Source organism: Bos mutus, chromosome 12, assembly GCF_027580195.1.
Source record: "Bos mutus isolate GX-2022 chromosome 12, NWIPB_WYAK_1.1, whole genome shotgun sequence".
NCBI lineage: Eukaryota > Metazoa > Chordata > Mammalia > Artiodactyla > Bovidae > Bos > Bos mutus.
The window spans coordinates 22,599,926-22,619,224 of NC_091628.1; the positions used below are offsets into that span (position 1 = coordinate 22,599,926).

The 19,299-nt window shown below is 36.6% G+C and overlaps 1 protein-coding gene across 1 annotated transcript in view; it reads right to left on the reverse strand.

Moving 5' to 3' along the window:
- COG6 (component of oligomeric golgi complex 6) overlaps nucleotides 1-19,299 on the reverse strand; it is a 54,133-nt gene that overhangs the window by 13,428 nt on the left and 21,406 nt on the right. Inside the window, exons 11-17 of the mRNA XM_005900258.3 lie at nucleotides 18,486-18,550; nucleotides 17,324-17,415; nucleotides 15,781-15,898; nucleotides 5,940-6,071; nucleotides 5,443-5,610; nucleotides 2,452-2,559; nucleotides 1,321-1,374 (exon numbers count right to left, since the gene is read on the reverse strand). Coding sequence (XP_005900320.1) covers nucleotides 1,321-1,374; nucleotides 2,452-2,559; nucleotides 5,443-5,610; nucleotides 5,940-6,071; nucleotides 15,781-15,898; nucleotides 17,324-17,415; nucleotides 18,486-18,550 — 737 coding nt within the window. The remainder of the gene's footprint in view (nucleotides 1-1,320; nucleotides 1,375-2,451; nucleotides 2,560-5,442; nucleotides 5,611-5,939; nucleotides 6,072-15,780; nucleotides 15,899-17,323; nucleotides 17,416-18,485; nucleotides 18,551-19,299) is intronic.

Consider the following 19,299-nt stretch of genomic DNA (forward strand, 5'->3'; position numbering starts at 1 on the left):
AAAAACCCCATATTCCAAATAACGAGGTCTTTGTGATCAAAATGAGTTATTTCTTATATATTCCAACTAAATTGACTGCAAGTGTCAACTCTTTAAGGTACTCAGTATCAGCAATATCTACTTTTAAAATTTTAAATCCAAGCCATTCATTTTGATCTCCCTCACCAAACTTCTGGGTAATAATATTAATAAGATGTTAAGTCATCAGATTTCAAGTCTGCCTTACTTTTTAAAATCCAGAGTATCTGTTAATCATTCGCTCATCTATTCATTATTAATATTCATCGAGTACCTGTTATTGGTAAGGTACCTTATAACGTAATGTAAATATAATGGTGAGCAAAAAAAGACAATCCCTAGCTTCACAGAGCTCATGGTCTAGTGAGAGAGGTAGTAAACAAATGTAAATAAAGGAAAAACCAAGGTACCAATACTACAAAAACATCCATCAGGATGACACAGATCTAATCTTTGTGTTTGGCAAAAGCATCTCTGAGCAAAGGACATTTTAAGTGAAATCGTGAAGATGAACTGACATTAGGTTAAGTGTGTGCGTAGTGGGGACAGTGGATGAAGGCTTAGGTGAGAAAGAATGGCTACTAGAGCTCAGTCCATGTAGGACTTGAAAGATTTTCTAACAGATTCTAATTTCTACTGTAAAAGCATCATGAAAACCATTAAAGGAGGGAAATAATGAAAGGGGGGAAATCATCTGATTTGAATTTAAGATGCTAACTCTGGCCACAGCAAAAAGAATCAAAGGGGAGGTCGTACATAGCAGATGCAAGGGCAACAAACGGGTAGCTCCTGCAGCATCTCAGACAAGGGCAACAGGAGTGGAAAGAAGAGAAGATATCTGAGAAAATTAGAGAGCAAAATCATCACGATTTGGTTAATAGTAAATGGGATGAAGGGGTTGACTCTGAGATTTTGGACCTGCATAATTTAATTCACAGCATTATCACAATTCACAACTGTATTCTTTATACATTTATTTAGTTGCATGATAAATGCAGCTCTTATTGGTGGTTTTCTCTAATGATATATAGCCTAACTTCTTCATGTTGTCATTCCTGTTTCTTCATTAGGTTAGGAGTAAAATTCTGAAACTGAAGAAAACTTAAACAGGAATAATACGACTATTAGGGCACAGTGAGATATTACTACCAATGTCTGTCTTGATCAGACCTCTTTAAAGGAATACATGTGCAATCATTATGCCCAGAACCAGTTGTGAATACAGCAAATTATCACATGAGAAGGAGTAAGAATAACATTCCGTAAGGAAACGTATACTGACATGCTTTACTGTGTACTTACCATTGCAGCCTTCAGTGCCACAGAATCTAGGTTGGGCAAATTAGCTAAAGGGCCCTTAGGGAACAAAAGGCCAAAAACAAGATGAAAACAGGTGCTATATGTTACAGTTCACTTATGAAATACAGTCCATTAGCAGACTTCCAAAATTTGAAAATTTAGTTTATTTCCAAAGAAGGTCCCATCTTCAACCTCAATTAAAAGAGGGACTATGACCTGTTAATTTTTGTACAACTAGCATGAAGGTCCTCAATAATAGGTGTTGGAGTGAGGAGCACATACGTTTACGAACAATGAAACGGCAGGATACTTCAGATTAAATCATAAGCAAGAAAAAAGGGCAGTTAAGTACTGAGAAACGGCAGTGAGAAACAGGGACTCTAAGAGTCTCATTTTGACAATTTTAGATAGTATAAAAAAGGTAGCAGAATCAGCTCCTTCTGGTGGAAACGTATTACCTTATCAAAAGAAAAAATTCAAAACCTGTGATCTTTGAGAGTGTCACTTAAGAGTTCCTGGGCTATAAAATATTCTTCATCTTAATGTTATTTAAAAGAGTTTTTTGCTTTTTAAAGAAAAATGCTTACATGGTTTCCTAGGCTTCTCTCCCACTCCGTGTTCTAATTCTACTGGAGTTCCGTAACTGAACAAGATCATATGCCCCAGAAGTATTTACCTTTCCAAATAATAGACCATGATCTGCTAAATTAAAGTGGGGAATGACTGATATTTATATATAGTAATCTAAGCATTCAATTAGTTGATGGTGATGAAGGACTCTGAAAAATTTACCACTGTATTAATTTATACATTTTTCTATACTAATTTTTGTATATTTTCATTACTTTTAACCCAAACTATCTATGGTAAAAAGGACAGTTAACATTTGGGGACACTACCATATTTCAGGTAGTCATCTGAGCACTACACAGGCATTATCTCACTTAATCTTCAGAATAACCCTATGTTACAGATATTAGTACCCTCAATTTACAAATGAGGAAACAGAGACAGGTCACTTTCCCAGTGAAAAACTGCTTTTAAGTGGCAAAGCCAAGATTCTAATGAGTCTAGCTCTAGAAGACACAGTCTAAATCGGTATTTCTCTCTAGTTAGAAACAGCCACGTACTTACCTGTTCAACTTTATGTTGCTGTACCGTGTTGTAAATATAACTCAAGCCTGCTCTGGTTAAAACATAAGAAGCTTGCTCATTTATAAGTGTGTCCAAATGTGCTTCAATCTAAAATAAAATACAATTAAAAGAAAACATTTTAAAAGAAGAATAGGACTGATGAGAGTAGAAGTAGACTAGCCTGGACTCTTAGCTCTTCATCGTGTTCCTTGCTGAGGCACAGGGACTGCTCTTATATAAAGATTTTTCCTTCCTCAAAGAGGAAGTCCTCTCACAAATGGAAAGAAAGTCTTCTTTGAGGATTCCGGGACTAGTCAAAAAAAACTGAGTTGCTTCTTAGCTCTTTTAAAAGCTAGTATGAAGCAAACAAACAAAAACTACTCATCAACAACAACAATGTAAAATAAAATACTTAGGAAGAATTCTGGGAGGATGAGGACTCGCTGTTCCTCACATCCACACGGCCTCATGCTCCCAACTTACTGGACTGACTCAGCCAATCAGATATGCCATCTGGAGAGCCCCGGAGGAAATCCCACAGGGGCTGAAGCTGTAAGTTCTCCTGAAGAAAGCAGATCTGGGACAACTAGGGGATGGCTGAGGACCCAGCAGAAGACTAGTCAGAGGCGTCAGAGTCAGGGGCTGCCTACAGAGACTATGCTGGCAGGTGGGAGTTGTATGCGCTTACCTGCTTTTGCTGTTCTTGGGGAAGCTACCTACGGCTAATGGGGGCAGAAGTCACAGGCGGAGACTGCCTTTGTGGGATGACAAATTCCCAGGAAGGGAATTCCCTCCTCTTTACCAGTACAGGCCTGAAAGCCTGGAGCTCTTCCTGCTGTTCCTCCCTCACTGTTATCAACCTGTTTACCAATGACACAGTTCACTATTAACAGATGATGTTCCCATCTGAATGCTTGCCATTGTCCAAGCCTCTACAGAAGCTGAGGCCCTCCCTTTAAAAAACTTAAAACTGGTTTAAAAAAGGTGATACGTTCTAAGAGGAAAGCCACCAGAGTAACAAAAACAAGTGTCTTTTCTTGAGGTAACACAGGTAGCTAAGACAGCAAACAATCTGCCTGCAATGTGGGAGACCCAGCTTCGATCCCTGGGTTGGGAAGATCTGGAGAAGGGCATGGCAACCCACTCCAGTATTCTTGCCTGGAAAATTCCATGGACAGAGGGGCCTGGTGGGATACAGCCCATGGAGTTGCAAAGTCACATGACTGAGCGACTAACACATGTAGATTGAAAGACACAGGGCACTTTAATTTTTTTCAAGTGAATGCCCAAGAAAGTACAATTAGAACCTTTACTTACTAGTCTCTTTGAAAATCCAAGAAAAATAAGATTGCAAATATAAATATTTAATGAAAGAGTTACCACTAAGAACCAAATTAGTGTCTGAAAGAAAAATGAAGAATAATAAGTAATACAGAATAAATATCAAAGAAATATATTAAAGTGAAGAGGTTTAAACACAAATTAAAAGACAAGTTCAGGAGATAAAGCCAACTAAGGACAGAAGCTTTTTATATTCAGAATATAAAAAGTAACAGATGGAGAAGTGATAATTAATTAAAGATAACAGAAAACTTCCTTGAGCAAAAAAAAAAAAAAAAAAGGTTGAATCTTCAGACTGAAATGGCTCTGCAAAGTCCAAAATGGAAGTAACAAAAAAAGAGACATACTAAAAAATATCCCGAGGAAATATCTGAACTCAAAGGAAAATCCTTATAAGCTTCCACATGAATAAAACAGGTTTATTGCAAAACTAAAGAGAATCAGACTAGCCTGGATTTCTCAGAACACTGGAAGAAGTGTTTAAGAATGGAAGAAAATTACCAGGCTATTGATAGAAAAGATCTGAAAAGCAAGACTCTTTTACTAAACAGGGAAAACCATTACTGCAGGGGCATGCCTCCCAGCAAGCAGCCACACCACTGCCCAGTCCTTCCACACTGATTCTGGTCTGGCCCATGAGACCAGCACTGGCCACCGCCTAACAGCAAGCATGATACAGACCTAATAAGCACTCACATGGTAGGGTGTGTCCTCTTGGGATGCAAAAAATAACTTTGGGATATTTAAGAAACAAGGATAACTAATGATAAAACAGATTGTTGGACAACTGATATATATCTGCACATTTCAGGAACAGATTTAGACAAATGGCAGTTTGGGGTTGAATTAGTGATAAATACATTAAAAACCAATGAATTTTTTTTAAAGATTTTTACTAGTTATACATAAACAATTATGGAAGAAAGAAAAATTAATCATACCTCATATTTTGTAAAAAAAAAAGAAAAGAAAGAAAGAGCAGGAAATATCATGAATTTAGAGGTCTCAAAACTCATTCCTTGGAAAAACCAAAAACAATATATTTTTACTGCAGCCACTGCCAACTGTTTATATTCTTGTGATAATAAAGAAGATTCAGAGTTTTGTGTTTTTCTAAAACATTTTATCTACCAAATCACTATTTCAAACTCAGAAGTCAAGTGTCTGGTAAATTTTATAAATGGCTTTGTTGTGACTCTTAAGTGAGACCATTTGGCTTAAGGACCAGCATGGTTGATTTAACAAATTGTAATGTTGTGCCTAACACTGATTTACACATAGATAAAAATGTATCTGTCCTTTGCAACACCTTCCGCACAAGTTCCGCAGTTCGAAAAATATAGCACGTTATTCACAGTTCGGAAACTGAAATCTGCATACAGGGTAATGGTTCAAATTAGTCAGAAAAGCTCCAGTCTACCACCACATACTATGGTTTGAATAAAATATCCTACTCATTACATACCCTGGCTTCTCCCAAACTAAACTAAAATACTGAATATGCCTGGGGGGAAGGGAGGTATTATCAGACTATAACAAGGGATTCATAGAAATCAGGTCACTGAAGTTAGCTTATAGCCAGTAACTGAGATCATGTATGGAAAAAGAAGATTTTATCACAGTGAGCAGTCATGTTATGGCAAAATTAACCTGGAACTGCAGCATTTCCAGACGTCTGTCAGTGAATTCAAACAGAGCTAATGTCGTCTTCATCATATATAGTGAATTGACCATGAAAGTGGCCATATCAGCTGTGCCCAAATGGCTGGCTGATACAGTACACATCTGGAGGAGAGGATCCAAGACACACGATAAAACCTACAATGAGAAATAGAATTAAACAGACCCTTCATCTCTGTACCAGTGACACAGGTCTGTGTTAACGGCACTTCACAGTGAATGCCAAACTAAAGAGGAAGGGACCAACTTACAGAAGCACATATGAAAGAGATTAAATGGCATAAAAACTATAACTCTTAAGCATCATTGAATATATATTACTTTTTAAATTAATGGGAAATGGTTTACTATTTGAAGGAAAAAACATTGAGAAGGGGTGTCAAGATACATGGGTTATGAAATGCCAGAATTCCAACAGAATCTACATTAAAGGAGCAATGGTCATTAAGAGTGAATTTACAACACACCTGCACAAAATCAGCTTGACGGGCATCTAACGGCACAACTGAAGAATCATGAGACGCTAGAACTTCACGCAGCAACACGAGCGTCTGATTTAAGGCAGAACTTGGTCCAAGATCAGGTGGTGGGAGTTCAACCTAAAATAAAGGATGACCTATACACTGCTTATATTTTTCTACTAAATTTTAGTGTCTAAATAAATGCCAGTTCACAGTAAAATCATTCATATGAAAGACATAAAGCACTGGCTGACACATTACAAAATCTATCATCTATCGTTTATTCTCTATTGTACTAATGAAAATCACAGAAAGTAACACAAAAGTTTTTGTTAGATTATCTCAGAATTAATATATCAGAAGTGTAGAAATTGTACTTTTAAAATACAAAAAAAAAATTATGAGGAAAAACTTAGTAGTCTTTGAATTTAGGATTATATTTTCATATGGATTTGAAATGGCCTATTCTGTTCAGCCCTAGTCTTAAGAAAAAAGTAATTCAGAGAGAGACCAGCACTTCCCAACTATAATTGAGAATCACCACTCCCTGTCATGCCCCAGTCTCAGATATTGTGGCCCAATATGTACAGGTTCAGGGTCTATATACTTGAAACTAAGTCCCCCTACAACTGAGTTCCCTCACTGAGTTTATGAGTGATCTCTTATCCAAAACCAGACTCCCTTTCTTGTCCTGCCCTTGTTCCCCTAAGGACTGATGAGTATCAAAGAAAAGGGGAGACTGAAACCAAGCAGGACCCTACAGGACATTCCGAGGTACAAAAGCCCCTCCGTGTCCCCCATTTCCTGTTTGTGGAACAAAAGGCTTTAGTCTCCTACGCCTTTCCTGAGTTCCAAGAGCAGAAGCAAATGGTTAATGATTACAACAGACTCACAGGACTCCTAGTTCCTCCTGAAAAGATATAGATAACAATCCAATGCATACTCTGAGTTGTTCTGGAGAAAGTAAGACCCCCATCCGGGCAGAGAATGGTGACTACATGCTGATCACAAACACACAGACTCCTGCTGGAACCAGCAGGTTAAGATTCCCAGAACATCACCCTGTTACCTTATCACCAATAAAGTAATCAATAACCAATAACCAATCAGAAGGTCCACAAGCTGGTCATGCATCCTAAGATCCTTTCCCCTAACACTGTCTTTAAAAACCCTGCCTGAAAGCCATCGAGGAATTCCCATCTTTTGAGCATTAGCTGCCTGTTCTCCTTGCTTGGCACTCTGCAAATAAACCCTTCAGATCAAATCAGATCAGTCGCTCAGTCGTGTCCGACTCTTTGCGACCCCATGAATCACAGCACTCCAGGCCTCCCTGTCCATCACCAACTCCCGGAGTTCACTCAGACTCACATCCATTGAGTCAGTGATGCCATCCAGCCATCTCATCCTCTGTCGTCCCCTTCTCCTCCTGCCCCCAGTCCCTCCCAGCATCAGAGTCTTTTACAATGAGTCAACTCTTCGCAGGAGGTGGCCAAAGTACTGGAGTTTCAGCTTTAGCATCATTCCTTCCAAAGAAATCCCAGGGCTGATCTCCTTCAGAATGGACTGGTTGGATCTCCTTGCAGTCCAAGGGACTCTCAAGAGTCTTTTCCAACACCACAGTTCAAAAGCATCAAGTCTTTGGCGCTCAGCCTTTTCACAGTCCAACTCTCACATCCATACATGACCACAGGAAAAACCATAGCCTTGACTAGACAACATAAACCCTTACTTCGGTCCAAACACCCACGGTCAGAGTTTGGCTTTCCAGCCCTGTGGGCACATGAGGCCCCTCTCGGTAACACACACTGAAACTATCACCACATTCTATACCACAACCATTTCCTCTGAAAGCTTCCTCTTACCTTACTTATTTATGGAATTACAATTTTAAGTCAATAAAATTATTCAAAAGAAATTTAAGAGTACAAGTTAATGTTTGAAATGTCAAAAAAATTACAACTTTTTCACATAGTTTTATTTAAAATTTCAAAAGCATTTTGGCTGAAAAGATTGTTTTTGTCTGTTTTTCCTGGCAGAATAATCTGTAAGGAATAATGTAAATCTCGAAGTATTCCTCTTAAAAAGCATTTTTCAAACTTTAAGATGCAAACGAATGACCAGGGAATCTGGTTAAATGCACATTCTGATTCAGCAGGTCTGAATCTTAATCTCAGGTGCCTGAGGTTCTTCTTCTCAGCTAAACTAATAAACTCCGACATGATGCCCAAGCTACTCCTCCAAGAACTACAATTTGAACAGTAATAAGACATTCTAAACAGGAGTGATATCCAAGAATTTAAATCAAAATTTAAAGGACCATTTAGATTTTCTTTTCAGAGTGCTAGGCAAATCAACCCTGCTTACTATTAATTTGATATGGGTTTCATTTATGATAAAATATACCCTTTAAATTAGTATTGAATTACTATAGTGAAAAGAACTTTTCAGAAAATGCCTCTCTAGCTAAAACTGATATGACACTGTATCTCTTAGGGGATCCTTTAGATTTTGCTAGATGCACAGCTATGAATGTTTCAGGAGAGCCTGATAAACAAGGGAGTACACACACTTGACTACTGAAGGGCTTCAAACACTTTGTTAGGGAAAAGGTACATCTTTCAATTAAATAATGTCCTTGAATTTTCCTTTAGCATACCAGATAAAGAATTAGCTCCCAAATGTGTCTTTTTAAAAGCAAAAAAGGAATCATAAAAGAGTTCGTTTCTGGCTATATCTTTATATAAAAGCTATTCTTCCTAACAATTTTATAATCCACTTTAAAATTCTATTAACAAAAACTGGGTGCTTTGGTAGTGAAGACCATTCTGCAATACATGTTTTCCTCATAAGGCTATATCTTCTTGGAAGAGATGAATGGTTTATAAGAGGCAGAATAAGATGATAGTATACTTAACATAAAATATGGAACATTAAAATTTGGAGAAAGTAAGATTTTCTGAAAGAAACCTGAAATGGTTGTGTACATATAAGTAACACATGAGCTATAAACAGTATCATATTCCAATCTCAATGTAATGTTAAAATATGCCTATTACCCAATTCATATCTAAGAAAAACATTTCAGGGCATAATTATTGATAACAATAAATAATAATTTCATTCACCTAATCTCACATAGGCTGCAGTATTAATTGGTACTTAATTGATGCTTTTGAACTGTGGTGTTGGAGAAGACTCTTGAGAGTCCCTTGGACTACAAGGAGATCCAACCAGTCCATTCTGAAGGAGATCAGCCCTGGGATTTCTTTGGAAGGAATGATGCTAAAGCTGAAACTCCAGTACTTTGGCCACCTCCTGCAAAGAGTTGAGTCATGGGAAAAGACTCTGATGCTGGGAGGGACTGGGGGCAGGAGGAGAAGGGGACGACAGAGGATGAGATGGCTGGATGGCATCACTGACTCGATGGACGTGAGTCTGAGTGAACTCCGGGAGTTGGTGATGGACAGGGAGGCCTGGCGTGCTGTGATTCATGGGGTCGCAAAGAGTCGGACACGACTGAGCGACTGATCTGATCTGATGTTCAAATTACAATTCTTTCTTTCCCTGTTTTTATCCTATTCTGTTCTAGAATTTAGCTGCAAGACACCACACTTAAAATTTTCCTTGTATTAACCATTGTATTTTCCTGCAACTTTCATTTTAACTTTATAAGAGAAATACAGAACTTAGTGGGTTTTTTGAATGAAAATAAAACAAAATAAATGTATAACCATTTGAGAAAAATAAATGTGATCCTTCTTTCCCCACATGGACAAAAATAAACTTTATGTAGATTAAAAATTCAATATAAAAGTGAAATTACAGAAAAACCTAAGAACATGCTTATTAAATACTCTAACACTTTCCCACTAATAGATATTAGCTTTAGCATATAATAAATTCTATATATATTTTATTGATGTGGGAAAGTTTTTGAAGTACGTTTTATAGCAAGTTCCCAAAGGAGAAACAATAGAGAAAAAAAAATGTTAGATTTTATGGTATAAACATTAAAAGGGATGTATCAGAATATACTACAGGCAAAATCAAAAGGTAAATGATGACATGGAGAAAAGATTTGTAATATATATGACACTTAATATTCATAATGTATAACAATATCAGAAAATAACAAGAATAAGATACAACTTAGTAGGAAAATGGCAAAGGACTTGAAAAAACAATCCATGTGGTAATTATGACTGACTGACTTTCACTTGCTGAACTATCCCTCCAATCCAGGAATAAATCCCAGTTGGTCAGGATGTATAATCTTTTCTGAGGACTTCATTTGGTTTGCTAGCTATACTTTTCAACTCCAGAATTTCTTTTTGAGATTCTCTAACTCTTGGCAGGTATTTCCATTTTGTTCACACACTGTTCTCCTGACTCGTGTTTAACATAACTGTTCTCAAGTCTGGCTGGTAGATGTGCCAGCAAGTCTTTTGCAGGAAGGTATTTGCTTTGAATGGGCCACATTTCCCTGTTTGTGTGCCCTGTGATTTTTTGCTGAAAACACTATTTGTTAACCCTGGAAATAAATTCTCTCCCTTCTCCAGGGGGTGCCATTTCTTTTACCTTTTTTTTTTTTTTAAACTAGTAGGCTATCTCTGTGCCAAGGATCAGGCTGAGGTGTAAACTAAAGTTCTCAGGTCTTTCTGAGCCTGCTCCTTTCCCTGAACATGTGGTTACTTTTTAATTTTCCTTGTATATACAGTTGTTTTTAAATGTTTTTAATGTCTGACTCCCATTATGGGAAAAAGAAAAAACATTAAGCGGGTAGAAAAAATGCGCTAACCTTTGAAATCACCAGGAAGTCAATTTAGCCAACTGACCAATTTAGGAGGAGGAGTCTGTCACAACGCGGAGGTGCAGAAACAATGGCCACCCTCCTCTTCACAGCTCTGGGATGAGAGCAGATCCCAGAGGTACAGAAGACAGGGTCCTTTTTATCCACCCTGGCTCTACAAGCTGTGTGCAAGGCACTCAAGGAACAAGTGCACAGCTGCCCCACAGCCCTGCGGGTGGGAGATGGGTAGCTGCAAGTGTGCTGAGAGTTGAAGTTGACCAAAACTGACTGCAATTTATAATTCAAGCCTTCCCCTAGAATTTGCAATTCTTCAGTAGACTCCAGAGTTCCAAAATAGTTACAGTGGACAAATTCTGCTAATGCAGTTGTCTAAGGTGTAAAGACAGATTCCTAGTTGCCAAATTCCCCAAATTCCCTGGTTGCCAGATTTCTACATTGCCAAATTCCCCGAAAATTATTTATCCTTGTATATTGATCTTGTCACCAATTGTATTCCTTGAGTTTTTGAAGTACAATCAGAGCATCACAAATAATCCCCTATTTCTTCCTTTAAAATGTTTGTATCTCTCATTACTTTATCTGGACTGTTATTTAAATAAGCAGTTCTTGGCAAGTATTCTTGTTGTGTCCTTTCTTGACTTAAACAGAAACATAGTAATAGTGCTTCTATGTTAATCATGATATTGGCTGTTAGTTTTATTAATCTTTATATGGTAAAGGAAGTACTTCTACTTTCTCATTTACTAATATTTTCCCTCAATAATTTGATTAAATATCTAATAAGTTTTAGTCCTCCTCTCTGGTTATTATTTCCAATTCTGATATTATAATTTTAAATTTTGTCACTGCTTAAAGAATTGCTAGAAGGCTGTCAATTTTGTTGATCTTTTCAACAAATAAGCAATTTTGTTTTTGTTTTCTAATTGACTGTAGAAATGTATGTCCATTTTTCCTTTTACCATTCTGCTTTATTATTCTCTTTTCAGATTTCACGATAAGAATGCCTCCTACATTTTGCTTTTAGTTTTTTTTAGTTCCTATGTTTTCCAATTAGTAAAGCTTTGGGTAATACTCTCCTGTGCTTTTCCCATATTGCAATCTGGCTCTTGCCCCCACCACATGAATAAAACTGTCCTCAGTAAGTCATGGATCACCTAATATTGACAAAGATAACACACCTGCTGCCTCTTTTTTAACAGAACTCTTCCTACAGTATGTGCCACCAACCATGCTTTCCCCTCTATTCTCCTGGCTTTTCTGATAAAATCCTCTTCTCATTTCTCTCCTGCCTCTCCAACCTTCTTCAGAATCCCACCATTGTTGGGCTTACCTTCTTCTCTTAAATGCTACTGTTTCTCAAGACTGTGTCCTAGAAGCCCTACTCTCATTAAACGTGATTCCTAGTGACCTCATACAAACCCATGGATTCAACTCTTTACACACAAAACCCTGTAAATCCAAATGCACGGCTCCCTGCTGGATGAGACTGACTATATAGGAGGATATCCCACGTGTGTCTTGTCTAATTTAGACCATATCGTCATCTTATCCCCTACATTTTGCACTTTCTCTTTATTCCAGATACTTGCAATTAGTATCAATATTCCCAGGTTGGGAACTTAGGAATTATTTTTGAACTCTTTCCTCTGATTTAACCACATTCTATCAGTCACCAACTTTTGAAGACTTACCTTTACCCTTCAAGAATCTGTCCCCTTATGGCTCTTCCCTTAGAGTATGTATTTTCATAAAAACTACTTCAATGATAATCCCTTCACTACCCTGTCTGCAACCTGACCTCTCTGTCTACATTCCATCCTGTCTCATTAAACAAAGAGTTACATATTCTTTTTGTTTCCTCTACTTAGGATGACCTCTACTCACCCACCTTTTCACCTATCTAATCCCCTATGTTCTTCAAAGTTCAATTCTTGTAACTCCCTCTCTGGAAAGCTACCCCTCTGTATATGTATATTATTATGGACACATATACTCCTCCTCTAAAGGCAAAGGAGAAAAGGAAAGATATACCCATTTGAATGCAGAGTTCCAAAGACTAGCAAGGAGAGGTAAGAAAGCCTTCTTCAGCGATCAGTGCAAAGAAATAGAGGAAAACAACAGAATGGTAAAGACTAGAGATCTCTTCAAGAAAATGAGAGATACCAAGGGAACATTTCAAGCAAAGATGGGCACAATAAAGGACAGAAGTGGCATGGACATAACAGAAGCAGAAGATATTAAAAAGAGATGGCAAGAATACATAGAACCACCATACAAAAAAGATCTTCATGACCCAGATAACCATGATGGTGTGATCACTCACCTAGACCCAGACATCTGGAATGCGAAGTCACATGGGCCTTAGCAAGCACCACTATGAACAAAAATAGTGGAAATGATGGAATTCCAGTTGAGCTCTTTCAAATCCTAAAAGATGATGCTGTGAAAGTGCTGCACTCAATATGTCAATAAATTTGGAAAACTCAGCAGTGGCCACAGGACTGAAGAAAGTCAGTTTTCATTCCAATCTCAAAGAAAGACGAAGCTAAAGAATGTTCAAACAAATGTACAACTGTACTTATCTCACATGCTGGCAAAGTGACGCTCAAAATTCTCCAAGCCAGGCTTCAACAGTACATAACCTGTGAAATTCCAGATGTTCAAGCCGGATTTAGAAATGGCAGAGGAATCAGAGATCAAATTGCCAACATCCGTTGATCATCAAAAAAGCAAGAGAATTTCAGAAAAACATCTACATCTGCTTTACTGACTAGGCCAAAGCCTTTGACTGTGTGGACCACAACAAACTGAAAAATTCTGAAAGAGATGGGCATACCAGACCACCTTACAATGCCTCCTGAGAAATCTATATGCAGGTCAAGAAGCAATAGTTAGAACTGGACATGGAACAACAGACTGGTTCCAAATTCAGAAAAGAGTACATTAAGGCTGTATATTGTCACCCTGCTTATTTAACTTACATGCAGAGTACATCATGAGAAATGCTGGGCTGGATGAAGCACAAGCTGGAATAAAAATTGCAGGGAGAAATATCAATAAACTCAGGTACGCAGATGACACCACCCTTATGTCAGAAAGCAAAGAGGAACTAAAGAGTCTCTTGATAAAAGTGAAAGAGGAGAGTGAAAATGTTGGCTTAAAACTCAGCATTCAAAAAACCAAGATCATGGCATCCAGTCCCATCACTTCACAGTAAATAGATGGGGAAACAATGGAAACAGCGAGAGACTAATTTTTTGGAGGCTCCAAAAATCACTGCAGATGGTGACTGTAGTCATGAAATTAAAAGATCTTGCTCCTTTTAATTAAAAGCTATCATAGAAAAGCTATGATAAACCTAGACAGTATATTAAAAAGCAGAGACATTACTTTGCCAACAAAGGTCCATCTAGTCAAAGCTTTGGTTTTTCCAGTAGTCATGTATGGATGTGAGAGTTGGAGTGTAAAGAAAGCTGAGTGCCGGAGAACTGATGCTTTTAAACTGTGCTGTTGCAAAAGACTCTTCAGAGTCCCTTGGACCTCAAAGAGATCAAACCAGTCAATCTCGAAAGAAATCAGTCCTGAATATTCATTGAAAGCACTGATGCTGAAGCTGAAACTCCAATACTTTGGCCACCTGATGCAAAGAACTGACTCATTGGAAAAGACCCTGATGCTGGGAAAGATTGAAGGCAGGAGGAGAAGGGGACGACAGAGGATGAGATGGTTGGATGGCATCCAGACCCAACGGAAGTGAGTTTGAGCAAGTTCTGGGAGTTGGTGATGGACAGGGAGGCCTGGCGTGCTGTAGTCCATACAGTCCAAGAGTCGGACATGACTGAGCGACTGAGCTAAACTAGTATCCTTCCCTCACGTGCCAGCATAACACATTGGGGATGTCTGCCATAAAGCACGGGATGCTACAGTAAGCACTGATTTATCAGACTGTTTTCCACGAATGGAAGAGCAAGCTGAGACCAACAGACCTTCACTGTTTGCCCTTGTGCTCTCATTAGCAAGCAACAGTTTTGTGTCATGGATGGATGATTTTAGAAAAATTGTGTCTAAATAATAACTTATATAACTGTATCTAAAACAAGAACAGACTACCTGTTAGTAAACTTCTGGTGGTACAGGAAAACACATAAGTGAAATACTTCATCTCCACAAATTCATGCTGCTTTTCCAGAAAATTTGAATCCTATGTTAGGGTCAGACAGTAGACTCTTAAAAGTTTCCCTCAGCTTAGGAATGTAAAATCCAGGGCCTCTAAACTGGATTGCTACTGACTGCTCAACACCATACTACAAACCTGCGTCTAATATAACCAGGCAATTGGATAGAGCAGCATAATTTAAAACAAAAATGGTGACTGTGATACATCCCTGAAAAACCTGAGTCGTTAATAATGAAACAAAAACAAAGAAGGATTTGATTGTTATAAACCCATTCCCTAAGGTCTCACCAATTTACTTTTGCACAACGCAATGCTCAGTGTAAAATACTAGCTCTTACAGAACTCTTTCAGGTTTTTGTTTGTTGTTTCATTTTTTTTTCTTTGCTTTTATGGAATTCTTTATTATCCTACTTGTTTCATAATTGTAGTATATAACTCAAAGGAACATAAATTCCATAAGGAAAAAGCTAGACCACCAGTGTAAAAATATATGCCAGCTGTTTAGAAAAAGTATTTATTAAAAGTCCCAGTTTTTCAATCTGTATGTCATTTTAGTTCTGACCTATTAAACACAGAAAGTCTGCTTTAATTACAAATTGTGGGTTATTGAAAAATGGTAGTAAAACTAGGGCTTTGAGATTCTACTTCCAACTATGACTCGATGTTATACTGTTCCAAAAACAGACTATAAGCCTACATCCAGTAAGCCATCCCGAAATGAACTTTCTTGTTCATAGGAAGAACTCAAGAGAACACTAAATGAAATGGGAAAAAAACTGTCACCAATGTAAAAACAGTAAAACAGCATTTTTAAATGTGAAAGACTCACACAGTATAAGAATTGCATTTTTCAAACATACCTTGTCCATTAACTTACTGGCATGAAGACTTAAGCTGTTGAAGAATATTTTTTTGCTCAGCAAATGCATTTCTTCAATGGTAGTCAACAATGTAGTTGCGCTATTTCCAATAATGCCACTAAAAGCAAAGAATATTTCTGGTTGCAAAGCAGGTCTAAACAATTTAGCTCTATAACTGGGTAGAATTCTTTTAAAAGATCTAGATTTAAATAAAAGTTTTTATATAGAATATAACCTGTGAACTAAAACAATTACTCTAGTTTCATACAGAAATGAGTTTTTTTTCTTTTAGGTTAGGTGACGAACAAATGAAAGCAAACTACAGTGTTTTCAATATCTCATGATCTCTTAGAAAAGCAGTGGGTTAGACTAAACCCTTATAGCATGCAAAAATCCACGTGGCTATTTTTCCGCTATTACAGTAAATGCATGTTTTGATTATCTGAAGATTAAAAGAAGATCTGCTTTTAATTTAAAGGAAGCCATTCCATCAGTAGCTCTATAGAGAAAATATTATTAATACTGAGCTTTTTTAAATAAAACTTATGCCATATCAGTAACACATCTTCAAATTATAAAGTATGATTATACAGCTGCCAAAAAAGTATATTTAAAATAATCATGAAAAATTTGGTAACATTTTTAAATAACTACTGTACATCCTATAATTCTCAATTTTCTCCTACAAGGATATTTCTTAGACTTGTCCAGTGGGGTTTCTCATTTTTTGCAGACTGTAACACAACCATGTATATAAAACAATTTGCAATTTTATTCTATTCATGTACTGAAAGTGATTCTTCTGTTCCTGATACTGGCATGCTTATAAAAAGTCATCTAAAATGATTTTTTAATAGACTATCAAAAATATAGCTTGGAACACCATTGTTTTACCACAACTCACATATAACATGGTCTTACATTTACAACAGGGCTCAAGTGTACATATGCTGTCAAAAGATATATGCATCGTGAAATGAATGCAAATTTTGGAGTCAAAGATTGTATTTTAGATAAGTAAGTGGTTTCTAATCAGATAAAATCACTTTAATTTAGAGAAGATAAGATAGCTATTAATATTACTGAGAGAAGATAAAGCTATGATTCTGTTTTACCACTAATGGAAAACTAAATGTTAAAGAAGAATTTATGTTATTTACATCCAGAATAGGACATTTTACTAATTATGCCCTGTTCTGAGTATAATATAGAGTTGCTTTAAGTGCCATGGATCTCGAATACAGAAGGACTCAAAAAATACTTCTATTATAGACTTATACTGCTACATAAGCTGTGCGAGTGCAAATGTGTGTTTGTGAGTGTGTGTGTACAGTTACACCTGGAAAAGAAAGGAAAAAGGAAATAACGGACTCAAACTACAACATGTATAATATGCAAATACTGACTCACATGGTGTGGAGGTTCTACTAGTTTACACTTAGTCAGCAAATAGAACACACACACACACAACTACTACACTGTGTTCCAACGGAAATGAAGTACGACATGGGATTTAATGAGCACATTTAACCATTCCACTTACCTGATTGTGTGGTGGTAAAATTTGAGGAGGTTAGAAATTTTATATAATAAAACTGCCCCAGGTTCAGCAACTATTACTTGTTCAATTCGAACCTATTAAAACATGTGACAAAAAATTAAACATTTCTTAAAAGTGTAACTTTTTCTTCATTAATCACATGTGGTGTGAACAGCATTAAAGAGATTAAATTTCATGATTATAGAAATCACAAACTTCTTTAAGTAACAACACAAAAAATTTAACACAGGTATACTCTATGAACAAATGATCCATTACCTACAGAATTTGGCTCAAGGCAACGCTATCAGAAATAATCCATACAATGAGATCATTTTGAGGTTTTTCTAACCAGCATATAATGGAATTTAGTTCAGCAATAAACTGAACTAAAATTACATGCCTAAAATTATCAGTAAAAAGGTACTGCTCTATGAACCAACAGTAGGGGGAAAAAAATGAAAAAAGTTTTACCTTTAAACAACTAAACCAAGTTTCTTTTAATATTAATTAGAGAACAGGAAAGTGGATGGATCTTGAGTTGGCTCCAACATATTTGTCTAATTATACTACTACCAGGGCAGTATCTCAGCTATAGTTCAAAATTAACTTGAAATGCTCAAGATTAACTACCGGGAATCTTTCTAATTAAAATCCATCCTTCACTAATCTTTCCCTTACTTCACATTCCCTAACTAACAAATACAATTTAAACTACACTGAATGTGCTTACTTACATATTACACTACATCTATGCTTAAGCTGCAGAAAACATTATATCTTCTTATTTTCTAATTAGATTCTAAACACAGATATTGTATTTTCTAGTCCCTTTACATCTCTGCAGCACTCAGAAGAATAATACATATGTAGGAGATGTTCAATAAACACTTTTGAAAGCATTTAGATTTTAGAGTATGTCGTAATACCAATGAACATGATCTGCTAAAATATTTTACATTATAAATACATGTAATAGTATACAAAAACCTTGCATAGAAAATTGGCAATGATTATTTTAAAGTAAGTTTTATTATCTGACATTAATGTGTTAATTTGACAAAATTACAGCTCAAGTGGCTATTTATTTAAACTCCAAATAAGGCAATAATTTAACCATATAACATATATAAAATATTTTATATAATATATCAAAGTATTTTACCTTTAGAGGTCTGCACACACCCTCAGTGATATGGCCAACAACTTCTTGAATATTTTCTTCAACACCTACGGTTAATTATAACATAACTGAAATTTTTTTCATATAGCACTGTTTCACAGAAGTACAAAAAAAACAACAAACACTAATATCTGCGATTAATGATAAACATTTAAAATAATCATTAGTGGTATTTTATTAAGTTCAATATCTTTTAGGATATTACTAACTATATTAATATCTGAACCTAAAGCTTTATCAATTCATTTGACTGCTGATTAATGAAAAAAGATTGTGAAATTAATTAACTGAAGGAGGTGATGAGTAGATGTATTAGGATCTGTTCCACAAACTCCTTATTCTAGGCAGATGTACTAAGCACACAAACTGCAGGTATAAGATGGAAAACACACCTTACAATTTAATGGAAAAACTGACATTTACTAACTACTGACCACTTCCCAAGGTCTGTACCGTGTACTTGGACATGTACAGCTTGTAACCACCTTCATTTTCACAGATGGAGAAACTGAAGTTTAGAAGAATTCATGCCATTCCCACGGAAGAACCTATTTCTAACTCCAATTATTTTCTTCCTGCCTCTTAAGGCAGCCTCTCATGTATACTTTACTAACAGCTTTTAAGAAATACATTCTTTTAAATTGGGTTATGAGGATAACAGAAAACAACTTTAAACAGTGCAGACTGTGTGCGAGTCTATCACAGATGCTGAATCTAGTCTCAGCATCAATGAGGAGCTTGAGTCCTGCACCCCTTTGCACACTGGCCTCTCCTGGAAGATGACCTGATGAACCAG